This window comes from Saimiri boliviensis, chromosome 4 (assembly GCF_048565385.1).
Source record: "Saimiri boliviensis isolate mSaiBol1 chromosome 4, mSaiBol1.pri, whole genome shotgun sequence".
Taxonomy (NCBI): domain Eukaryota; kingdom Metazoa; phylum Chordata; class Mammalia; order Primates; family Cebidae; genus Saimiri; species Saimiri boliviensis.
This window is the reverse complement of record NC_133452.1, coordinates 34242494-34266742: the sequence shown is the minus strand read 5'-3', so window position 1 is coordinate 34266742 and position 24249 is coordinate 34242494. Positions and strand designations below refer to the sequence as shown.

Below are 24249 nucleotides of genomic sequence, written 5' to 3'. Positions count from 1 at the left end.
ATGCCTGGCTAATTATTTTTGTATTTTTTGTAGAGACGGGGTTTCACTATGTTGACCAGACTGGTCTCAAACTCCTGACCTCATGATCCACCTACCTCGGCCTCCCAAAGTACTGGCCCAACCCATTTAAGGCTTTTTAAATTTAGTTACCCCTTGAAAATATTGGGGTTCTAAATTTGTTTTTGCTAATTCCAGGTCAGTGCTCATGAATGAACACATGAAGGATATTATTAATACCTAGAAAACCGAGAAGATTTTCTACCCTTTTAAAATCAATTCAGTGTACAAAACAAGAAGTTTTAGAAAACGTAATTTATAAGATAAAGAAGATATCATCTCTACAAAAGAACTATTATAAAAATAAAGTGAGAGAGGATAAAATCTATAATATAGTACACCCAATGAGTGAGCAAAATATAGCTTAACTTTCCCTTTTTAAAAGAATGTATATGCAACTTCAAAATTACAGCTACAATTTGAGTGCTTACTCTTAGCAATTTATATTTATTTGTTCCAGTTACCATTGCTGAGTATCAAACTACTCCAGACTTAGCAGTGTAAAATAATAAGCAGTTTATTATGCTCTGAGCCCAGCATATTCTCTTTATCAAGCCTCTCTTATCTAATTGCTGATGCTTTGATCCTACAATCCATCACTTCAATCATCACTTGCCATTTTCATGTACTTCCTGTCCACCACACTTTTCTGGTAAAACTGCAGGCACTGTTTAAATTTAGTCAACTTTATTTCTATAACTATAATCAGGCTATTGAATACTGCTGGAAAAACCTGACCCACTTCAATGATGGTGTATTAGTCCATTTTCACACTGCTGCTGATAAAGACATACCTGAGACTGGGCAATTTACAGGAGAAAAAGGTTTAATGAATTTACAGTTCCACATGGCTGGGGAGGCCTCACATTCATGGTGGAAGGCAAGATGGAGCAAGTCACATCTTACATGTATGGCAGCAGGCAAAGAGAGAGCTTGTGCAGGGAAACTCCCGTTTTTAAAATCATCAGATCTCATGAGACTTATTCACTATCACAAGAACAGCATGAGAAAGACCCACCCCTATGATTCAATTACCTCCCACTGGGATCCTCCCATGACACATGGGAATTGTGGGACTTACAGTTCAAGATGACATTTGGGTGGGGACACAGCCCAACCATATTACATGTTGTACTGTCATCTTTGTACCAGCATTCTACCAAAAAGCCTTGCTTGATACCTTACTACTAATACACTTTTTAAATACCTTTTTGATAAGCAAAAATATCACCTTGGTATTCCAATCTGAATCTTTTTAAAAATATTACTACATTTTATTAGTCATTGTTATTTTCTCTTGTATCTGGTTTTATTTCTCATTCCTTTTGCTCACCTAGCTATAATCTTAATATTTATGGCTTCAATTTATGCAACTTCTTTACAAGTTAACAATAGGAATGAAACTTACTCAGAAGGTTGTTCCAAGGATTACAGGACAATAATTACAAAATACTCAGAAGGTCCTTCTGATTCTACATTATGTAGCTGCCCAATAAGTATGAGCAATTATTATCATTAGCTATGTGTAAAAGTATTAGTGCTATGACTATAAAAATATTACATATTTTTCTCAGTGAACTAGCTCATAGTCAGATTTGGTTTTTGACAAAAAAGTATTTTATACACATCAGATGTATTCATTCATTCAACAAATACTTAAAGTCTTCTGTGTACTGGCAGAAAATACTGTCTTTATTTGGGAAGTCTTTTATCTCTTAAGACCAGAATATTTTGGAAGGTCTTTTATCCCTTTGAAGACTAGGATATCTTTCCACACTGGAAGGTTAAATCAGCCAGCTATTTTGATTTTCTTATGTAAACATTTGCCTATTCAATTTTTACATTTAAATTTTTGAGTTATCTGAAATACAATTTCTAGTTTGTGAGATAAAATGCCTTCTCTCAAAAACTAAAGCAACCTGACAATACTATTTATTAATCATATTTACAATTTCTTGAAACATCTAGAAGAACTACACTCCCCTCATTCTTCGTATTTTTTTGTTTTGTTTTGTTTTTTGAGATGAAGTTTCACTCTTGTCGCCCAGGTTGGAGTGCAGTGGCATGATCTCAGCTCACTGCATCCTCCACCTCCTGGATTCAAGTTAATTCTCATACCGCAGCCTCTGGAGCAGCTGGGATTACAGGTATGGCAATATCATGCCTGGCTAATTTTTTGTATTTTTAGTAGAGACTGTGTTTCACCATGTTGGCCAGGCTAGTCTTGAACTACTGGTCTTGAGTGATCTGCCTTGGCCTCTCAAAGTGCTGGGACTACAGGCATAAGCCACTATACCTGGCTTTTTTTTTTTTTTTTAATAGTTTATCTTCCTGTTGTATTTTTCTGCACTAACTTTAGTCTAATTTTGTCAACTAAAGAAGTCACCCACTGAAGACTGTTACAATTGGATTAAACCTAAAAATTAATCTGGAAATACCTGGTATACATAAAGTGCAACCTTAATCTGGAAACACCTGGTATACATATATCTATTGAAAAAAAGCTATCATATATGTTACATGCCTTCATACACTTACTTCAAGATTATTAAACAGTTACGATAAAAAGATGTTGAGAAAAATTAAGTTTACCCTGCCCTCATGGCTCCTTTGGGGAGGATACCTTTTAGTTTGTAGTAAGTGGCAATACATGGGTAACGGGTGCCTGCTTGGTATATCCCTGAGCTATGTGTATATGTAGAACACCTGTGTATTAATAAGAATCACCTGTCAAAGAGCAAATAAATGCGTGGATGAATCTGCTCGGGGCCTTCAGTCCTGGAGCGGGGCAAGACCCACAGGCTCTCAGGATGTTGGTCCCCAAGATAGATCTACTCTGTGGGCTATCTGGGTGTCTGCCTCTCTCAACACCTTCAATTCGTCTGGGTGGTGGTCTCCCGACCAAGCTGGTTCTTGGTAAAAAGACATCTTCCCTTGCAGGTCCTGATTTTAAAGGAAGAAGCTGCAGGCTAGGTATCTCCCTTTTCAAAGGCACCCATGGAATACTATTGAAATTATACATAATATGCCATGTATATGTGTGGATTTGCATTTTCCTAGAACCACACAGGGTGTTCTAGGTTTGGTGCTTACATACATGGTTTTCACATACATAAACACCAAAATGTTCTAAAAAATCCATTACTGTCCTGTTTCCAATTAAAATGATAGTTTTTTCCTTCCTATTTTTATATTATATGTTTTTTATTCAATTTATTTGCACTAACATTAATATTGACTGATATCCAATTATTAAGCTATTCTTGAGTTCCTGGGGGAACTATCTGGCTGAGATAGATTATTCTTTTAACATGATTAATTTCAATGTGTTCATATATTTATATAGGATTTTTTGTTCTTTGAATACAAATTCATAAATGAGACAGCTGTAAGTTTCTTTTCAGAACTGTCTATATTTTTGCACACTTTTAAACTTGTCATTTTGTTTAATTTGTGAATCTTGCAAGCAAAATACTTGTTATTTTATTTCTTATTAGTATTATTTTTGACATAGGGTCTCGCTCCATACCCTGGCTGAAATGCAGTGGCATGATCATGGCTCCCGGCAGCCTCCATCTCCCAGGCTCAAGCAATCCTCCCACCTCAGCCTCTGAAGTAGCTAGGACTACAGACACATGCCACTATGCCCAGATAAGTTTTTATTTTTTGAGAGATGGGATCTCATTATGTTACCCAGGATAGTCTTGAACTCCTGCACTCAAGCAATTCTCCCACTTTGGCTTCCCAAACTGTTCGGCTTACAGGCATGAGCGAACACACCTGGTCCTGATATTTTAAAAACCTATTTTTGAATCTGCTTTTTAAAATAGGATGCTTAAACTATTTACATTTATTGTCATGACTGAGTTTGCTCTTAATTTTATTTCATTACTTTCTTTTTAAAAAATCCCACTTGATTTTTTTAATGCTGATGACTTAGAAAGTATAACAATTTTATATATTATCTGTCATTTGTTTTATTTCAAACTCTAGGATGCAATAATAACTTTTGACTACACACAGGGATAAGAGTAATATTTACTGCCTTTTCATTCCTTTGTAAGCTAGGATGCTTTGCTCAATCTTTGAAAACAATTTGTTCTGTTATCTCACATTATCAATTATACATATCTAATGTAAAATCTTCAGGAATTATGCTGGACATATATAATAATTTAAAAATTCTACATGTCTAATTGATTTCAAAGTTCATCCAGTGGTATTTTCAGTTCATAAATTTCCCACTAAAAATTTTTTTTATTGATATTAAGAGTTGTACATATTTTGGGGGTACATGTGATATTCTCTTACCATATATAAAATGTGTAATGATCAAATCAGAGGATCTGAGATATCCATTACTCCAACCATTTATTTTTTATGTTGGAAAAAGAAATCTTCTCTTCTGGCTATTCTGAAATATATAAATTATTAACTGTAATTTCCCTACTGTAATATTGATTACTAGAACTTATTCCTTCTAACTATATTTTGTACCCCTGTTGAGGGATGAACTTCTGTTTATATCTCCATCTAAGATCTAATATGTTCTATTTTTAAATTCTTAACTTTGATTCACATCTAGAAATGGTATTACATCTTGATAAATCTTCAATCATTTTTGTTTTTTTCTTCAGGGAGGGAACACTGATAATATTTCTCTAATAAAGCACATATGTTTATAACTACCCTCATAAATGACTGACAACCTGGGTGACTAGATTCCTTGAGCTACAATTTTTTCCCCTTAATATACTAAATATTTCTCTATTGCCTTTTGGATTTAGTGTTTTTAGAGAGAAATCTGAAATGTACAATAATCTATTTATTTTTTTCTGTGAGGACAGAAAAGATAACGGTCAAAGTAGCAAAAAGTGCAAGTGAAGTAATGAGACAGGTATAAAGAATGCATAGTGCATTAACGATGGATGCCAATACAGACTCTTTATGATACCAAGGGGATCAGATTGTAGTTAGTTGCTGATTTGCTTAGTGTTACTTTGAGCACTGTATTTTTAATACCTTCAAGTGTGCTGCCAAAAATTCTATCATTTGAAAGTGTGTCTCAAACATAAAAGGATAACTATTGCCTTAAGGCCATTAATTTCTTGGTTCTGTTGGGTAGAACCAAGAATCACACAGAAAAAAGTTTAAACAAGCACAAGCCCTTCAATAACTGAAGTTAGGATACTACTTCCTAAGTTCTTCACAACTGTGGGTTAAAAATATTGATTTTCTACAAAAATCTTACCATGGCTAGTTTTGAGTTTCCCCATTATCTCTGGTCATTATCCCCACTGTGTGCATGTTCTTCTTGCAGGGCAGCACACAAGAATGAACTCAATACTCCAACAGCAATGTTGATTCTAATGTCAACTTTATTTTACCATGTGTTATTGACCATGACATAATATTACTGTTTTTAATTATATGCAGCCATTTTATGCAGATATGTAAATCACCATTACCAAATGATGATTACTTACCGAGATGTTTTCTCCAGACCTGACAAGTCTTTTCTTCGGTTTTTTCCTTTCATGCATTAGATCACTGTGGGTCTTAAGCAATTCTTCAAAGCGAACTTTGGTTTTTACTTTTGCTTCACTCTCAGCTGCAAAAGAGAGTCATGTCATTCTGTAAACAACTCTATTATAACACATAACCTACATTACTATTATGTTAAGAAATAAAGTCTTGGCCAGGTTTGGTGGCTCACGCCTGTAATCCAAGGACTTTGGAGGCCAAGGCGGGCGGATCACCTGAGGTCGGGAGTTCAAGACTAGCCTGACCAACATGGTGAAACCCCGTCTTTAAAAAAAAAAAAAAAAAAAAAAAAAAAGAAATAAAGTATTGTAAATACCTGCATGAGTTCTCTAGCTACATTAGAAAAACTCGCCAGTCTTTCCTTCTTAAAATACTTTTTACTTTGACTTTAGTGATACAACATTCACCTTTATCCCTCTAACCTTTTTGGCCACTGACCCTGAAAGTCTCCTTTGCTGAATTAACTTTTTATTTCTGATAAATGGTCGCATCTACCACTGTTGGTTACACGTTATGTGGCTTTAGACAAGTTACTTAACATTTCTGAACTTCGTTTTCCTTATCTGAAAAATCACAATTATCCTATGTCAAAGATCATTTTGCATGAAAAATGGCTAAGGCCTGTCTAGCCTGTAATCAGTAATCCACAAATATTAACATTTAAAAAAAAATTTTTTTTAAAACATGAATCAGATAATGCTTAATGAAAGTCTCCCATTTTATTTAGGATAAAATAAGTCTTTCACATACCCTACAGGGTTCCATATCTCCTGATCTATCTCTAGAGCTTGAAATCAAGACAAATATCCTCTTAGATGCCTTTGTTCTAGCTATAATACCCTTCCTTTAGCTCCTCCATCACAGCAAGATCCTTCCCACATGACGCTGTTTCTGAGGCAAGCTTCCTCTAACTCCTCACCTGGCTGGGGGTTAACCTGTCTGTTTAAATGCTGTCTCTAAATAAAACATCTGACATCTTAAATTTTCCTTTTTCTCACATAGCAGGTTGTTCTCTTCCTTCATAGCACTTAACACAAATGGAATCATATAATTATTTTTATATCTATATAAAGAAATATATTGTTTGTTTCCCCCATAACTACATCCCTAGCTACTATTATGAGGTCTGACACAGTATACATACTCAGTCATTATGTTTTAAATTAATAAATGTTGAATGAATGGGTACTCTAGATCAACTGTTGGCAAACCATGGCCTGCAGGCTAGTCACTTGTTTTTGTAAAGTTTTACTGAAATCAGACAGGCCTATCTGATTACTAATTGTTATAACTGCTTTCATGCTTTAAAAGAGAGAGACAGCAAGAGACAGAGTTTAGTAGTTACAGTAGAGACCAAGCCTAAAATATTTATTAGCTGGCCCTTTCAGAAAACATTGCCAATGCTTATGGTGTAGTAAAACATTCAATTTGATGATAAAAATTAACCCTATGTTGTAATCATTATTTACTTTGTTCAGCTGAGTCCCAAACTACCAACCATTAAATACATACTAACCTTAATCACAACATTAGATAGAAAACTGAATACAAAACCAATAACTATCTCTAAAATGTAGCATATTTGGTCAATGACACCTCCTGTATTCATTAATCTGTTAAAGAATCCCTTAAAATAAAAATAAACCAAACTTAAAATTAAATGTATAAAATGTAAATTTTATACATACATTTCATAGAAGTCTTACCGGTAGGCATTTCTCAGCTTTATGCAGAGGACCGAGAATGTTAAGGAATGTTAAGAATTAGCTCAGTCAGGATCCTGTTGAAACAAAGAGGATGTATTTGTAATATGGAACTTCCAAATAAAAATTATAAAACATTCTGCACCCAATATCATGCCATTGTATGTCCATTACTTCATTAAGTTTATACCAATAAAGCTATGTTTACCTTATCCCAATCTTATGCAAATGACCTGGGTACATTTGAATCATTTTAGGGCCCTAAAATCAAGGGAAACAAAATGGATCATCTCTGAATAAAGTATTTATATATTTGAAACAAACCAAAGTAAAATTTTGAAGGCAGTCACCATCTAATGTCGTGTGTTAATCAACTTTTTAAAGTGTTTTAATAAATTAATAAACATTTCAACACACTTTTAAGAAACCAAACTCCATCTCAGGATTGACGTTCCTAAGAGTATTCACTAGTACATTAAAGCATGCTTGAAGGTAGCACAGGCGGAGACAGTGAATTCAAATACCTGTGTCTGCCATTGAAATTCTGCTACAATAGAGAAGGATAGTACAAGTATTTGTACCATCTTTCTTTGGGTGTGTATTACTGTGTGTCAGAATTACTCAAAACCATGGTTAAACTCAGCATGTATATTACTAAACTGCCCATTTTATTAAAAAATGGGGGTATATGTCTAAAATGAACATGTTAATTCTCAAATTAGAACATTTAGAACATAATATGTATGCTTTTAAGAATAAAGGGTGTTAAAAAAAAAAAAAGAGCTGGCTGAGGCATTACTGGTTTGTTTTTGAGATGGAATCTCCCTTTGTCAAGCACAGTGGCATGATCTCAGCAAACTACAACCTCTGCCTCCCAGGTTCAAGCAATTCTCCTGCTTCAGCCTCCCAAGTAGCTGGGATTAAAGGTGTGTGCCACCAAGCCTGACTAATTTTTGTAATTTTAGTAGAGACGGGGTTTCACCATATCGGTCAGGCTGGTCTCGAACTCCTGACCTCATGCGATCCGCCTGCCTCGGCCTCCCAAAGTGTTGGGATTACAGTTGTGAGCCACCACACCAGGCCCAAGGCATTACTGGTTAATGCTGCAATTCCCTGGAGATCCACATTCATGTTCCTCTTGCAGAAATGTCTAAGAAACTCTAAAAAGAAAGGAATGATTATGTAAACACTCCTACGTCAGTTAACTTAGGCAACACTATGTAGTAGACAGACAAAATAGACATCAGTAAATCCATGTAGTAAAAACTCCTACACTTCAGTGACAGAAGCCTGTATTTACTCTTTCTAGTAGTTATAAATCTAATAAATTTAGTCTTCTACTTTCTAGTCTATATCAAATTAGAAAAGAGAAGCTGCGAAGGCAAGTGCAATGACAGCATCAGTAACTGAAACCTGAGAGCACAAAAGTAGAAAAATCATAAAGCAAATAAAAACTTAATATTTATACTACATGAGGGTCAGCCAATAGGGAGGAAAAAAGATGAACTATGTTATGACTATGAGTCACCAAAAAAAGCCTGCCGGGCGGGGTAGCTCATGTCTGTAATCCCAGCACTTTGGGAGAATGAGGTGGGCAGATCACTTGAGGTCAGGAGTTTCAGATCTGTCTGGCCAACATGGTAAAATCCCGTATTTACTAAAAATTCAAAAATTAATCAAGTGGGCAGATTACTTGAGGTCAGGAGTTTGAGATCTGTCTGGCCAAAATGGTAAAACCCCGTCTCTATTAAAAACACTAAAAATTAGTCAGGCATAGTGGTGGGTACTTGTAATCCCAGCTTCTGAGGAGGCTGAGGCAGGAAAACCGATTGAACCTGGGAGGCGGAGGATGCAGCGAACCAAGACTACACCAGTGCGCTCCAGCCTGGGTGATGGAGTGAGATAATATTTTAGTAAGATTACATAACTAATGAATAGGTAGGAGAAAGAATTAGAGATGATTCCCATGTTTCTAGAACTAGAGCAAGTAGATTAGCAGTATCATTAAACTGTAATATGATGCAGACTAGGGGAGTAGTTTAAAACCCATGTCCTAGAATTAATCTCCCATAGTCACTTATGTAACTTTTGGTTCCTCACCTGTAAAAACATCCTACCAGTGCCTACTCAAAGGGTTGTAAGGGTTTAACGATTTACAATGGTACCTTAGAAGAAGCAACTATAAATATTAGCTATAATTATAACAGGTGCTTGTTAGGGTGCAGTCACTGGGTTTAGTGTGGGTCATGTTGAGATGGGTGTCTGAAGGGCACTGAGCAAAGCATCAACTCCACTGTCAGGTCCCTGGAATCAAATACCAGTTCCAAATGCCAGCAGATTAATCTCTATGGACATCAGTTTCCCAGTCTTTCACAGTAATAGGAGTAAATCACTCACATGGTTTTTGTACAGATTAAATGAGAATATGCAAGTGAAATACTTGACACAATGCCTAGCACATGGCAAGCCTTTCAAAAATGACAACTGTTATTACTGTCATATGTGTGTGTGTTTTTATGAATATGATCATATTATGTTTGCTAGGCAATCTATTAATCCAGCAGGGAGACCCTAGGCTGAAGATTTGGGAGTTACTTATAAACATGATTGTTACAAGAAAATGAAATGCCAATGAGAAGTCTGTGAGCCCACAATATAAAGTAAAATCAGGGAGCTAGGTGAAAAACTGGGAGACAGAACCATTATAGAAGGGAAGAGTTTTAAGGAAGATGTAGTCTCTACTGTGTGGCATCAAAAGGGGCTGCTGGTTTTGAGGACAGCCCACTGAATCTGCAAGTAGGAAGTCACCTATAGCAAAGCTGTTTATGGAGGGGCAGAAACTTAGTAGGCTGGGGCTGAGGAATGAATAGAAGGTGAGACCTGTAGAAGGGACATGCAGACAATTCTTTTTTTTTTTTTTTTTTTGAAACAGAGTCTCACTCTGTCACCAGGCGCCAGGCTGGCATGCAGTGGTGCGATCTTGGCTCACTGCAACCTCCGCCTCCTGGGTTCAAGCAATTCTCCTGCCTCAGCCTCTTGAGTAGCTGGAACTACAGATGCACACCACTGTGCCCAGCTAATTTTTTGTATTTTTTAGTAGAGACGGGGTTTCACCATGTTGGCCTGGATGGTCTTGATTTCTGGACCTCGTGATCCGCCCGCCTCGGCTTCCCAAAGTGCTGGGATTACAGGCGTGACCCACCGACAATTCTTTACAGAATTCTTCCAACTGTCTTTCCATCACCCCTAAAGGCAGTGACATGACACAGTAACTCTGAGGGACAAAATGTGGAAGGATTATGCTGTTCGTTTTAAGATTGTCTCCATGCCTCTATCACCTTTCCCTTTAAAAAAAAGTCATCATCTACATAGCAACTAGTGTAATTTTCCAAAATTCAAATGTGACAGTGTCGTTTCTTTTTTTTCTTTTTTTTTGATGGAGTCTTGCTCTGCTGCCCAAGCTGGAGTGCAGTGGCATGATCACGGCTCACTGCAACCTCCGCCTCCCAGGTTCAAGGGATTCTCCTGCCTCAGCCTCCAGAACAGCTGGGATTACAGGCGTGTGCCACCACGGCCGGCTAATTTTTTTGTATTTTTAGTAGAGACAGGTTTCACCATGTTAGTCAGGATGGTCTCGATCTCATGACCTTGTGATCCACCCGCCTTGGCCTCCCAAAGTGCTGGGATAACAGGCATGAGTCATGGTGCCAGGCCCAAGAGTGTCATTTCTTTGCTTAAAATTCTTCACTAGTTCCGAATCGCACACTGAAAAAAAATATAAAGTCCTTACCATTGAGGAGGCAATTTATGGAAGGTCCCCTTCACACATACACTGTGTTCCAGCCATGTGAAACTACCTGCAGGCCCTCACGTGTGCGAAGTCCTCTCTTGCCTTTGTATCATTACACATATATCCCCTCTCCTGAAAAATGTCCTTCCTCCTTTGTCACTCTAACAAACTCCTCACCATCCTTTGAAGGCAAATGATATCTTCTCTAGAGAGCACTCTCACCTTGAAGGGCAGTTAAGTACTTCTCTTCTGTGCTCCCAGGGTGCCTTAATCTTTGTAACTCTCTCTACCTCAACCCTGAATTGCCACCCCGTTAAAATATTCTGTGACTCCCATAAAACTGCTAGCTTTGGAGGGTCAGGCCAATACTCTCTATAGTTATGTATCTGCCACTACAAAAGAAAAGTGGAGAAAAAGGGGATGACAGGAGGGGAGGAAAGGGGAAGGGACAGAAGGGGAGGGGACAAGAGAGAAGGGGAGTGGACAGGAGACGAGGGGAGGGAAGACACAAAGTAGTAGCAATGGTCCTAGAGTAAAAAAGACTCAGGCTTGAACTCTACTGTCACCACTTACTGATGTGTGGCCTTGGGCAGGCCACTTAATTTCTAATCCTTGTTTTTCCTTTGTCTGGGAATTTAAAATGGCACTTACTTTAGTACTGTAAGGAAAAGATAAAATACCAAAAAGCAAAATAATCAGTACACTGCAATAAAATTATGTCCATTATTATTGTATTTAAAATAACTAATTATAAATTAAATACATGGTTAAGTAAATCATATACTTACATACTATTAATAGCTTAATACACAACTAATAAAACACTAACATTATTTAACCATAACACAGAAAATACATTACAGAACTCATCTCTAACTTTTTTTTTTTTTGGAGACAGAGTTTCACTCTGTTGCCCAGGTTGGAGTGCATTGGTACAACCTCAGCTCACTGCTGCTTCTGCCTCCTCGGCTCATGCTATTCTCCTGCCTCAACCTTTCAAGTAATTGGGACTACAGGTGCATCCTACCATGCTCAGCTAATTTTTGTATTTTTAGTAGAGATGGGGTTTCACCAATGTTGGGCAGGCTGATCTGGAACTCGTGACCTCAAGTGATCCACCCACTTTGGTCTCCCAACGTGCTAGGATTAAAGGTGTGAGCCATTGCGTTCAGCCATCTCTAAATCTTAATGCTACAGCAAACACATCATAGAATTACTAATATTTGGTTAGTAATATCTGCAAAAATTCAGGTCATACTTTAAAATAGACACCTCTGAATCTTGCATATTCCATGATTTTACAACTTTTCCCTCACAAACCCTTTTACAGAAGCTTCTAAGAGATATTATGTAGGAAAATTAAATGTACTATATTTCATCTCATTTTATTTTACAGACCACCTGATTATCAGCCAATATGTGACTCAAAATGAATGGGAGAAAAAACTGAGAGGCCTGATAATTCGCTCCTTAACCAAATGTTATCGCAAGGGGAAAAAAAGGCAAACAAAAATCCTGTATACAAAATTCAATGAATAAATCAACCAGATTCTTCATAAGTAAACAAGATTCTAACTTCATAAACATTATTCTTCATAAACGAGATCCTAAGTATTGTTCAAAAACACTTTTGGTTTGAATTTCTTTCAAGCATTCTTTTAAAAATTTCCCAGAGTACTCATAACTCGTAACAAGCAATCTTCTTCCTAAAGCCCAAGCAATAACAGCAACTGTTAATGCAACAGGTGAAAAAACTGTTGGCATCTCTTTCCTCCCCAACCCCCCAAAAGAGAGAGTAAAGCTTTATTTTCACATTTAGATGTTTTCACAGGAATGCTAAACGCAGCAAAACCGTTTGATAAGGATTCTTAAGTGGTCTACATTTTTGTTCTATTTTTATGTATCTCTAAACGAACCTATTAATATAATTTGGTTCTTTTATTCTAAATGTAACACATTGATCACCTTTTTTTGTAACAAATGATCACATTGATCACCTCAGACGTTTTTAAGAAGGCTTTTGACACGCTGAAGATTTAATCCAGGTTAACACTCTAAAAGGAAATAAACACACTACACATCCGATTTAAAAGCATTTAAACAAGACTCGGGAGTAGGAAAGGCAAAGATGTGAATTCCCCATCACAGCACCATGCTCAACTCTCCGGAGACCAGTGAACGAAGAGGAAAAGTACGTTGAGGACTCTCAGAAATCGCATTCTCCCGAGACAGCCGGCCTAGCTCGCGGCTCAGTCCGCGATCAGCCCCCGCGCTCTCGGACTCCAGCAGCCCTGACACCGCTGCGCTCTAGAGCGTGGAGCAGGCCGAACACCCAGGCCCGCGATCCCGCCACCAGCGCACCCACGAGGTACTCACGGAGAGGAGGACGCAGAACGGCCTGTCCCGCCCGAGCCGACACCCGGAGCAGTGCAAACTGACTCCCCGCGCCTAGCGGGTCAGGCGCGGAGTGAGGCGGCCGTACAGCCACTCAATCCACCAGCGACGCGGGATCTGAGAGCAAGCCTCGGCTCTGTGCCGCAGTGCGGACAGCGCGCGGTCTACTGACGTCACGCCTGCCTACGCCGCCGTTCCCTTGGCGACCGACGCACCCCACGCTACCGGCCAGGTCCGCGGCCCCGCCCCCGCGGCGCCAGCGCCTCCGCTTTAGAGTAGGGGCTGTGCGACGCCCGCTCCCGGGCCCTCAGGCTTCCGGCCGGCGAGCGCTTCGGGGACATTACCGGGCTCCCGCCTACCCGGCCACGCAAGCGGGAAGAGTCTCCTCCACTTGGAGCGGGAAGGGACCCGAAATTGCGCGGGTGCCGCCACAGAGAGTGAGTCTAACCCGCTCTCACCCCCGAAAATGCTCTTTCCTCCTTAGAACCGTAGCAAGCTCAGGGAAAAACTGGCGGGGCAAAGGAAACTGGGGAGGCTGTCGTGGAACCCGCCCAGAATAAGAAAATGAGTGAATGAGGCCAAGAAACAGACTTGTCACTCCCCGCGCGGTCGCGCCCACGAAAGAAACCATGGTTTTAAAGCGTGGAAAATGAGTTGTACTACAGACAAAACCTTAAGAAAAAATTACCCATGATTCCGTTAGCTTTGTCTCCCCATGTATGGAAAACAAAACAAAAGTTAAAACGCCATCGTCGCCGGGCGCGGTGGCTCAAGCCTGTAATCCCAGCACTTTGGGAGGCCGAGGAGGGTGGATCACGAGGTCAACAGATCGAGACCATCCTGGTCAACATGGTGAAACCCCGTCTCTACTAAAAATACTAAAAATCACCTGGGCATGGTGGCGTGTGCCTGTAATCCCAGCTACTCAGGAGGCTGAGGCAGGAGAATTGCTTGAACCCAGGAGGCGGAGGTTGCGGTGAGCCGAGATCGCGCCATTGCACTCCAGCCTGGGTAACAAGAGCGAAACTCCGTCTCAAAACAAACAAACAAACAAACACGCCATCCTTTTCTACCCCGAATGCTCCCACTCACTTTTCTGATTTCTGCCACGGGCACCATCTTCAGCTCTGAGTCACCAGGGCTGGAAAAATAGTGCTTGGGTTACTCGTGGACTCGTGAATACAGGCCGGTTCCTGCACTTACGGCCGCGCGCTGTAACCTGTTGCTTTGTTTGTACAGTGAGTTTATGGAGGCCAGCTTTTCCATTCTCAGTGGCATCGCCATACCTTACAAACTATGTCATGTGCGTCCCTAAATCCTGTGAGGAAGCTAATCCAATGCTTACCAAACTGAGCTGTTCAACTTTCCGCTCTAAACCTACTCCCTTAGATTTCTATTTTGCTTTAAGCTGCCACAATCCTCCCAGTGTTTTTTTTTTTTTTTTTTTTAGTAAGAACTGTAGAGTATCCTAAATGCATCTTCTACCAAAGCATATACATTCTCTCTTTTCAGCTTCCTCAGATGGGCCCTTTACCGTCCTCTAACTCCAGTTTTGACTCTTAAATTCCATTCTCCACACTATCAGAATGACCTGACTAAAAATGTAAATCGGAGAATGCCACTCTCTTGTTGAGAATTCATGAAAGGCAATCTGTAAGAGAAAATCATTACTTTGCCTAGGATACAAAATGCTCCATCTCCCTGACTCATCTCATCTCTCATTAGCTTCTTCCAATTTTATGCAATATTGAATCATGTGTACCTTGCAGGTTTATTTATTTATTTATTTATTTTGAGACGGAGTTTCACTCTGTTGCGCAGGCTGGAATGTACTGGCGCTATCTCGGCTCACTGCAACCTCCGCCTCCCGGGTTCAAGTGATTCTCCTGCACAGCCTCCAGAGTAGCTGGGATTACAGGTATCGTCACCATGCTCAGCTATTTTTGTATTTTTAATAGAGACAGGGTTTCACCATGTTGGCCAGGATGGACCATACAGTTTTATGCAACACTGAATTATGTGTACCATGAACAACAATCCATAGTCTTTCACACTGGGCCCTTGCACATATTGTCCTCTGTTCCTGAAAATTCCTTCTTTTACACTCCTGTATGTCACAGCCAAATGCTGCCCATCCTTTGAATCTTAAGCAGGTTGACTGACTTCTTCAAACACTCCTATTGCCTATTAGACTTTGGACACTCCTCTGTATTTTCAGTTCACATTGTATTTTTTCTATCCCCAGCATCTACCACAGTAGCTATGAAATAGTTGTCATTTCATGAACGTTGGTTGAATGAATAATGGATAACATATATTGAGCTCCTTCTAAGAGCTATGCATTGTAGGTGTTTTATGCACTTTTCATCTGTCTTCACAGCTGCATTTAAGTGCCCACTTTTCCAAAGAGAGGTTATAACTCTGGTTGCTCATTCTTAGTGGAGAGTTATTTTCAGAATATAATCCCCAGACTAGCTGATGTGTAACACTTATCATCTCTTGCTTCAGAATTTACAGTAGCATGCAGAGGTGCAATGGGGTGGGAGAGGTCAGGGAATGTTTCATAGCAGAAGAGACATTTAAGTAAAGACCAAAATAATGTGTGGAGTTGTCCAGGTTAGGAAGGGTTTCAGGTAGAAGCAGGTGGCATATAGTGTTCATCAAAAAAAAGTTTGGTATAATACAGGAACTGAAAAAAAAGAAAAAAAGTTCAAGTTGGCTAACTAAAGGTAGAGAATGAGGCTAGGAGCTTTTTGAGGAAATGAAACAAGAGGATTAAACAAGCTATGAAGCGACCCAGACAGTACTGTATTCAATGAAACTATGGAGTGAAATTCTCAAATTTTAATTTCATAAGGATAACTCTGGCTGCAGAATGGTGATATTATATTGGGGTTCAAGGGTGCCCTCAGCTACCCAGAGAGGACATTTCTCCAGGTTGTTGGTCTCCTGCCCTCTCAAGAATGAGAGAGGCAACCATGGCACAGTGTGCAGTAAATGCCAGACTCAAAAGTGTTTATAGAAAGTGATTTATTTAGAGAGAGAGAGAGAGAGAGAGAGAAACCAGAGAAGGAGAGAGAAAGAAATAGCTAATTCTCCCACTGAGAGAATCCAGAAAGATGGAATCAGGAGAGGAAAGCAGCTTCCACACTAAGTGGAAGGGAATAGAGAGAGATGGAATTTAGGAGGGGAAGACAGGCTTCCATGAGAGAGTGCAGAAGGGGTCTCCAGAGGGGGAAATCCAGGAGAGAGAAAGGCAGCTTCCACAAAGGGAGTGTTCGTGGAAGGGGACCCAGACATGGAGTCCGAAGGGCTGTGGAAGAAGGAGACTTTTAACCTTGGAGGAACCCCCACCTTCTCTAAGACCCCTGGCCAATGAAAGGAGTTCCTTAGAACTTCTGCTGGAGTGATTGACTTTTGATTCTTCCTGAGCCTGCGAAATTTAGACATAAGCCGTTAAATCTCTTGGATGAAGATGGTTGGCAGGGGGAGAAAATTCGGTGCTTGGAAGTTCTTGCCCTAGAAACTACACCTCCTTGTGGACCCAGAAAGAGAACACATTCCCTCAGAGACAGGAAAGAAGCAAATCTAGATCTGGGAATACCAGTTAAGATGCCTTGCTGTAAGCCATGTAACAGACTAAGGTGGTATAGCCAAGGCTAAGAAAAGTCAGAATGGAGAGAAATGGACCAATTTGAGAATTTTTTAGGAGATAAAAATGCCAGGACTTAGTGATTGATTGGATGGAAGAGCGGATGTTAAGAAAGAATAAAAAAACGATGACCAGCTGGTTCCTCTTCCCCTTGCCAAGTAAAGAGGTAGCAAGTGTGAAAGGGGAGTGAGGAAATAAATATGTTAGGTCTCATGGGAGCCAGGTTTCTCACTGACAGAAAAGGAAGTTACAAATTGGGAGAGGAGGAATTCCACAATGACCTTTGTGATGATGTTGGATTGGAATTGAATATGTCAGTGTGAATTCATAGTTTTCAATACATACATAAACACATGTAGAAATAAATATAGAGGAAAGTATGTCTGGGTATGTGTATGCGTATCTATCTTTATATTCTTCCTAGCTCTCTCTGCTGAAAGGGTTTCAGAGTAATGGTATGCTAGAAGCAATGAGCACATGTGCCTAGATCTTGGTTTTTAAAGACTATTATTCACTAACAGTAACTCGGGTCCCTTGGAGAAATGGTTGATTTTATAACAGCAGTCTGGAAAATCTTGTTGCATCAGAAATTAAGGAAGCTAATACAGAGCGAAGAAACATATAGAAAGGGCACAGAAGCCAGTTTGAAGGAGCCCCCATTGGCCACATCTGAGTCAGTCTGAGCACCAATATGATGTTAATGGATTATAGTCTGCTAAATAAAATAGGAATACTTGAGCCCATACTAAAATGAATAAATGATTTTTTTGAAAAATCAGGATAAAGAAAAAGCTCTTCCTTACATAAAAATGTCAACTAATGAATGTAGACAGTGTTATAAGTAGAAACATCATTATTTGGCAGTCATGATACTAATTAACAGTTGATTTGGACAAGAATCATCAGTGTATGCTAAAACTAGAGGGTGAGAGTATTAAGAGACTTATAATATTTATATGGTCTCAAAGTATCTCCTCAGCAAATGCTTATTAATTACACAGAGGAAAAACTGAAACTTGACAGTGTAGAAATCTGGCACTGGTGATCAAAGTTACCAGCAGCAGTCATGAGACAAATCAGCATTGTGTGCCTCATGGTCAGAGGCATTTAGAACACACTTCTGTGACATCCCTGCAAAAAATGTGTAATCTGAATCTAAACATGAGGAAAAATCAGACAACCCCAAATTGAGGCACATTCTACAAAATCATAAACCTGTACTTTTCAAGGATCGAGGTCATGAAAAACAAAGGAAGAACTAAAGGACTTTTTTTAGATTGAAAGATATTAAGATACATGGCAATTATGTGGAATACATGATTCTGAATGGAATCCTTTTGCTAAAAAGATATTATTAGGACAACTGACAAAATTTAACTGGGATCTCTGGATTAGACAGCAATATTTTAACACTATTATTTTCCTGATTTTGATTACTATAGTGACATAGGAGATACTTTTGTTTTTAGAAAATACATATTGAAATATTAAAGATAATGAGGCTTTGTATCCGAAACTTTTTTAAGTGGTTCAGGAATATATATATATATATATATATATTTTATAAATAAACATAAATGTAAATAATATACATAGACAAAATGATAAAGCAAATGTCAACAGTTAGGGAATTTGGGCAAAAGCAGAAGTTCTTTATACTATTCTTGCAATTTTTCTGTAAGTTTATAATTATTACAAAATTATAAAAAAAAGTTTTGAAGGTGCTGAGGTTTCTGGCTCAGGTAACTGGGTGGAGAAGGACTAATCATTTAACAACAGAAAGTCAGAAAGAGCAAGCATGGAGGAAAAGATGTTTAGTTTCAATGGGATGTATGCAGTGGGATGTTCAGTAGCCAGTTGAATATATACGAAATATATTAATGAGCCCATTCAAACTGCATAAAGCAGATATGTTGCTTTAGCTCTTATTACTCAAGAGTGCAAGATCAAGGGTACTCTGCTGTCCTAGGAGAGACAAACAATTAAGAGTGGTTGTATGGTAATAATTATAAAAATTGGCTGAGTATCCATGAAAAATTTATATATACGTATATATGTTATATATACATATATATATATATATATATATTTATTTATATGGAGAGAGAGAGAGAGAGAGAAACGTTTAGGAATAAAATAGATTTAGAGTATTTGACACATTTAATATGTAATGAATAGTGAATTTCTTGAATAATATAATACATAAATGTGACTGATACACAAAATATTTAAGCTCCAGTACAGGACGTGCACTTACCAATCAGAACAGATATTAGCTTTACTGCTTGTATTAGTTTGCTGGGACAGCCATAAGAGAGTACCACAGATTGGGTGGCTTGAACAACAGAAATTTATTTTCTCACAATTCTGGCAGCTACAAGTCTGAGATAAAGATGTCTGCAGGGTTGATTCTTCTAAGGCCTTTCTTGTTGGCTTGTAGATGGTTGTTTTCTCCTGTGTCTTCACCTGGACTTCCCTCTGTACCTGCCATATCTTAATCTCTTCTTATAAGGACAGAGTCATATTGGATTAGGGCTCACGCTAATGACTTCCTTTTAACTTAATTCCCTCTTTAGAGACTCTGTTTTCAAATATAGGCACATTCTGAGGTACTTTAAGGTTAGAATTTCAACACATGCATTTGGAACTGAGGCATAACTGAGCCCTTAACATTACTAGGGAGGGTTCTGGAGCCATAACAGATGGAATGAATGGGCCTTGTTTGGATTCTGATTTACGTAAACCAACTATAGAAAATCATGTTTTAGGCAACCAGATTTTTTTATGGGCTAAATATTTAAATGATATTAAGAAATTGTATAATTTCATTAGGTAAAATAATGGTGTTGTGGTTATGTAGAGTATGACTTAACTGCACAGAATAGAATGATAAGGTGTCTGAGATTTGCTTTAAAATATTCCAAATTTTTTTAAAAGGTAAGGAGAGATGATACATGAGTATCTAAATTTCGATGGTTGCTAAAGCTGGCTGATAGGCACCTAGTATGTTATTATAGTTTTTCCTTTGTATGTTTGGAAATTTTTATAATAAGCAGGAAAAATAAAAGTTGGAATATACATATTACAGACAATTTGAAATACATAGAATCATGATAAAAAGGAAAAAATATTCAATAACACTACCCAAGAGAATCTCAATGAACTTTTTTGACAAATTTCCTTTTAGTCTGTTTTCCGTGTGTATTTTAATTTTGGTCATAATGTGTGTAAAATGTTTATTTCCGCTTACTTGAATGAACATTATGTTGTAATTACATTTCCATGCTATTACGGTAGTGCCCCCTTAATTATGGTTTTGCTTTCTCAAGTTTCAGTCAACAAGCTTGGTTCGAAAATTTTAGAGAGAAAATGGGAGATTACATTCACATAATAACTATTATTATATTGTTATAAATGCTTTATATTGTTATGAGTTATTGCTGTTACTCTCTTACTGTGCCTAATTTATAGGTTAAACTTGATGAGAGGTGTGAAGTTGACTGATTATATAAATTGGGTCATTCTTGTCATACCCAACTAAATCAGAGTGAAGGGGCCAGGGAAAAAAGCATTTGGGGCATATAGCATCTGCTCCAAGAATTAAATTTTCCACAAGCCCAGTTACTGAAACTGCCTGTTGTAATCTGAAATCAGTTTTATCTGATAGCTACTGAAATAACCTGTTATGACACTAAGACTAGTTTTACCCACTGCCGTCACTCACCAATCAGAGCTTGCCAGCTTCCCACAACTTGACTAGTGCCAATGAACTTTCTTTCAAAAACAATGGGTAACATTTTTCCTTTTTAAAAAACCTCAACCTTCTCTTTGTTTTTCAGACATACTAAAGACCTCCCATTCTGTGTATATGCCTTGAATTGCAATTCTCGTTTCCCAAATAAAATGTTTGAAATTTAGAGATTTGACTCTGTATGACTTTGAGAAAGGCATATAAGTATACCTGCAGTTTCAGACATTCACTGGGGATCTTGGAACATATCCCCTGCAGATAAGAGGGAGATGCTGTATATAACACCACTTAATCTTCATTGAAAATTATAACTTTGTTAGCAATGTTCATATGTGCATGTGGAAAAATTTCAAACAATCATTCAGATATTTATAATGTAACTGAAAGTCAGCCATGTTTTTAATCATTGATCAGTCTTTTACACATTCTTTCATACTTCCATTTATGCATATACTAAATATACTAAATTATAAAGATAATTTCCTAGTATAGATTTTGTCCTGTCACCTTGTTTTTGTCCTTTATCATGTATTATTATTCTAACAGTCTTTTTATGTCAGTAACATACATCTACCCCATTCATTTTAATGGCTTTATACTATATCACTTCTAATCCAAAGTATTTTTCAGCAGTATAGTAAAAATGTCAAAAGGTGATATGGTGGATTTTAAAAAATAAGATAATTTTCTTATAAGTCTCTCATATTATTATTTATTCCTCAGCATTTTGTAGGTTTTCAGTGCTAGTTTGAATGCATTCACTTCTCATTACATTTTCTAACTGATGATTACACATTTTCCTGCTTCTCTGCCTTCTAGGGTTCCTTCACTAGTTTAGGCTTATCTCCTTGACCTCTTGTTATTGGAATGTCCCAGACGTATATTCCTGGACTTCTCTATCTACATGTACTCACTCAGATTTCTTACAGTTCTATAGTCCCACTGTCATGTAAACTACTCCCAAATATATCCCTTCTGCCCCTTCTTCCTCAAACTTCAGATTCATAAATCTACCTGCATATTACATGTCTCCACTTAGATGTCTAACATATTCTCCAACTTAACTTTTCCAATACTGAACTCCTCATCTGCTTCCTCAAACAAACCACACTTTCTCCATCTCAAGTAATGGCAACTCAATTTTTCCAGTTACTCAAGCCCAACACCAAATGCCTTGGATTAACTATTAAATCAAGTTTAGCCTAAAGTTGCCTCCTTACATATTTTAAATTCAGCCTAAATGTTTCTCTGTACATCTTAAACTATTAACAAGTAGAAGTGTAATCAGATGTAGCCTACACTTGTGCTAAACACCAAGTTTGGGCCAATCAAATGTAGCCAGCTATCCAAACCATGTTCAAATAAGGCAAACACCAAGCTATAACCAATCCAGCAGGTTCTGTACTCCACTTCCATTTTCTGTACCTCACTTTCCTTTTTCTGTCCATAAATCTTCTATGTAGCTGCACCAGAGTCTCCAAGCCTACTCTGGCTGAGAAGGCTGCCTGATTTGCAAATTATTCATTGCTCAATTAAACTCCTTTAAATTTAATTTGGATAATGTTTTTATTTAATCATAATCTTTGACCTTTCTCCTTTTTCTTTTTCAGTTTAAATTAATTTATTTTGCAGATGATGAACCAAACTGCAACTCATTTAGGCACTTGATCTTTCTAATTAGGTGTATTATCAAGGCAAATTTTTAACTCTTGGTACAGTATTTTTTTTTAAATTTCTCTTTTTATACTTTAAGTTCTGGGATACATGTGCAGAACGTGCAGGTTTGTTACATAGGTATACATGTGCCATGGTGGTTTGCTACACCCATCAACCTGTCATCTACATTAGGTATTTCTCCTAATGCTATCCCTCCCCTAGTCCCCAAACCTCAGACAAGCCCAGGGGTGTGATGTTCCTCTCTCTGTGTCCATTTGTTCTCATTGTTCAACTCCCACTTATGAGTGAGAACATGTGGTGTTTGGTTTTCTGTTCTTGTGTTAGTTTACTGAGAATGGTGGTTTCCAGTTTCATCCATGTCCTTGCAAAGGATACAAACTCATTCTTTTTTATGACTGCATAGTATTCCATAGTGTATATGTGCCATATTTTCTTTATCCAGTCTATCATTGATGGGCATTTGGGTTGGTTCCAAGTCTTTGCTATTATGAGCAGTGCCACAATGAACATATGTGTGCATGTGTCTTTATAGTAGAATTATTTATAATCCTTTGGGTATATACCCAGTAATGGCATTGCTGGATCAAATAGTATTTCTGGTTCTAGATCCTTGAGGAATTGCCACACTGTCTTCCACAATGGTTGAACTAATTTACACTCCTAACAACAGTATAAGGGTGTTCTATTTCTTCACATCCTCTCCAGCATCTGTTGTTTCCTGACTTTTTAATGATCACCATTCTGACTGGTGTGAGATGATATCTCATTGTGGTTTTAATTTGCATTTCTCTAATGACCATTGATGAGTATCTTTTTTTTCATATTTTTGTTGACCACACAAATGTCTTCTTTTAAGGAATGTCTGTTCATATCCTTTGCCCACTTTTTCATGTGGTTGTTTGTTTTCTTGTAAATTTGTTTACGTTCTTTGTAGATTCTGGATATTAGACCTTTGTCAGATAAATTGCAAAAATTTTCTCCTGTTCTTTAGGTTGCCTGTTCACTCTCATGATTGTTTTGCTGTGCAGGAGCTCTTTAGTTTAATTAGAGCTCATTTGTCAATTTTTGCTTTTATTGCCATTGCTTTTGGTGTTTTAGTCATGAAGTCTTTGCCCATGCCTGTGTTCCGAATGATATTGCCTAGGTTTTCTTCTAGGGTTTTTATGGTTTTAGGTTTTATGTTTAAGTCTTTAATTGATCTTGAATTAATTTTTGATGTGTAAGGAAGGGGTTCAGTTTCAGTTTTCTGCATATGGCTAGCCAGTTTTCCCAACACCATTTATTAAATAAGGAATCCTTTCCTCATTGCTTGTTTTTATCAGGTTTGTCAAAGATCAGATGGTTGTAGATGTGTGGCATTATTTCTGAGGCCTCTGTTCTGTTCCATTGGTCTTTATACCTGTTTTGATACCAGTACCATGCTGTTTTGGTTATTGTAGCCTTGTAGTATAGTTTGAAGTCAGGTACCAAGATGCCTCCAGCTTTGTTCTTTTTCTTAGGATTATCTTGGCTTTATGGACTCTTTTTTGGTTCCATATGAAATTTGAAGTAGTTTTTTCTAATTCTGTGAAGAAAGTCAATAGTAGCTTGATGGGGATAATATTGAATCTATAAATTACGTTGGACATTATGTCCATTTTCATGATATTGATTTTTCCGATTCATGAGCATGTAATGTTTT

At 37.9% G+C, this 24249-nt stretch overlaps 1 protein-coding gene and 1 long non-coding RNA gene across 21 annotated transcripts in view; one reads left to right on the top strand and one right to left on the bottom strand.

The window, feature by feature from the left end:
• AHI1 (Abelson helper integration site 1) overlaps positions 1-13640 on the bottom strand; it is a 226017-nt gene extending 212377 nt beyond the window's left edge. For 14 of the 17 annotated variants that reach the window (XR_012517180.1, XR_012517181.1, XM_074397418.1 and 11 more), the window contains exons 1-4: positions 13471-13640; positions 8319-11752; positions 7308-7381; positions 5544-5668 (exon numbers count right to left, since the gene is read on the bottom strand). Coding sequence is in view for 15 of the 17 variants with exons in the window: in XM_074397418.1 (XP_074253519.1) it covers positions 5544-5668; positions 7308-7317 (135 nt within the window). In the remaining 2 variants the exon portion in view is untranslated. Of the gene's footprint in view, positions 1-5543; positions 5669-7307; positions 7382-8286; positions 11753-13470 lie in introns of all 17 variants that reach the window. The other 3 variants (XM_074397413.1, XM_074397415.1, XM_074397414.1) reach the window with 3 other exon arrangements.
• Positions 13641-13763: 123 nt separating this feature from the next.
• The window catches only part of LOC141584260 (uncharacterized), a 331739-nt gene continuing 321253 nt past the window's right edge, over positions 13764-24249 (top strand). For all 4 annotated transcript variants that reach the window (XR_012517179.1, XR_012517176.1, XR_012517178.1 and 1 more), the window contains exons 1-2: positions 13764-13925; positions 15310-15406. This is a non-coding gene — a long non-coding RNA (uncharacterized LOC141584260). The remainder of the gene's footprint in view (positions 13926-15309; positions 15407-24249) is intronic.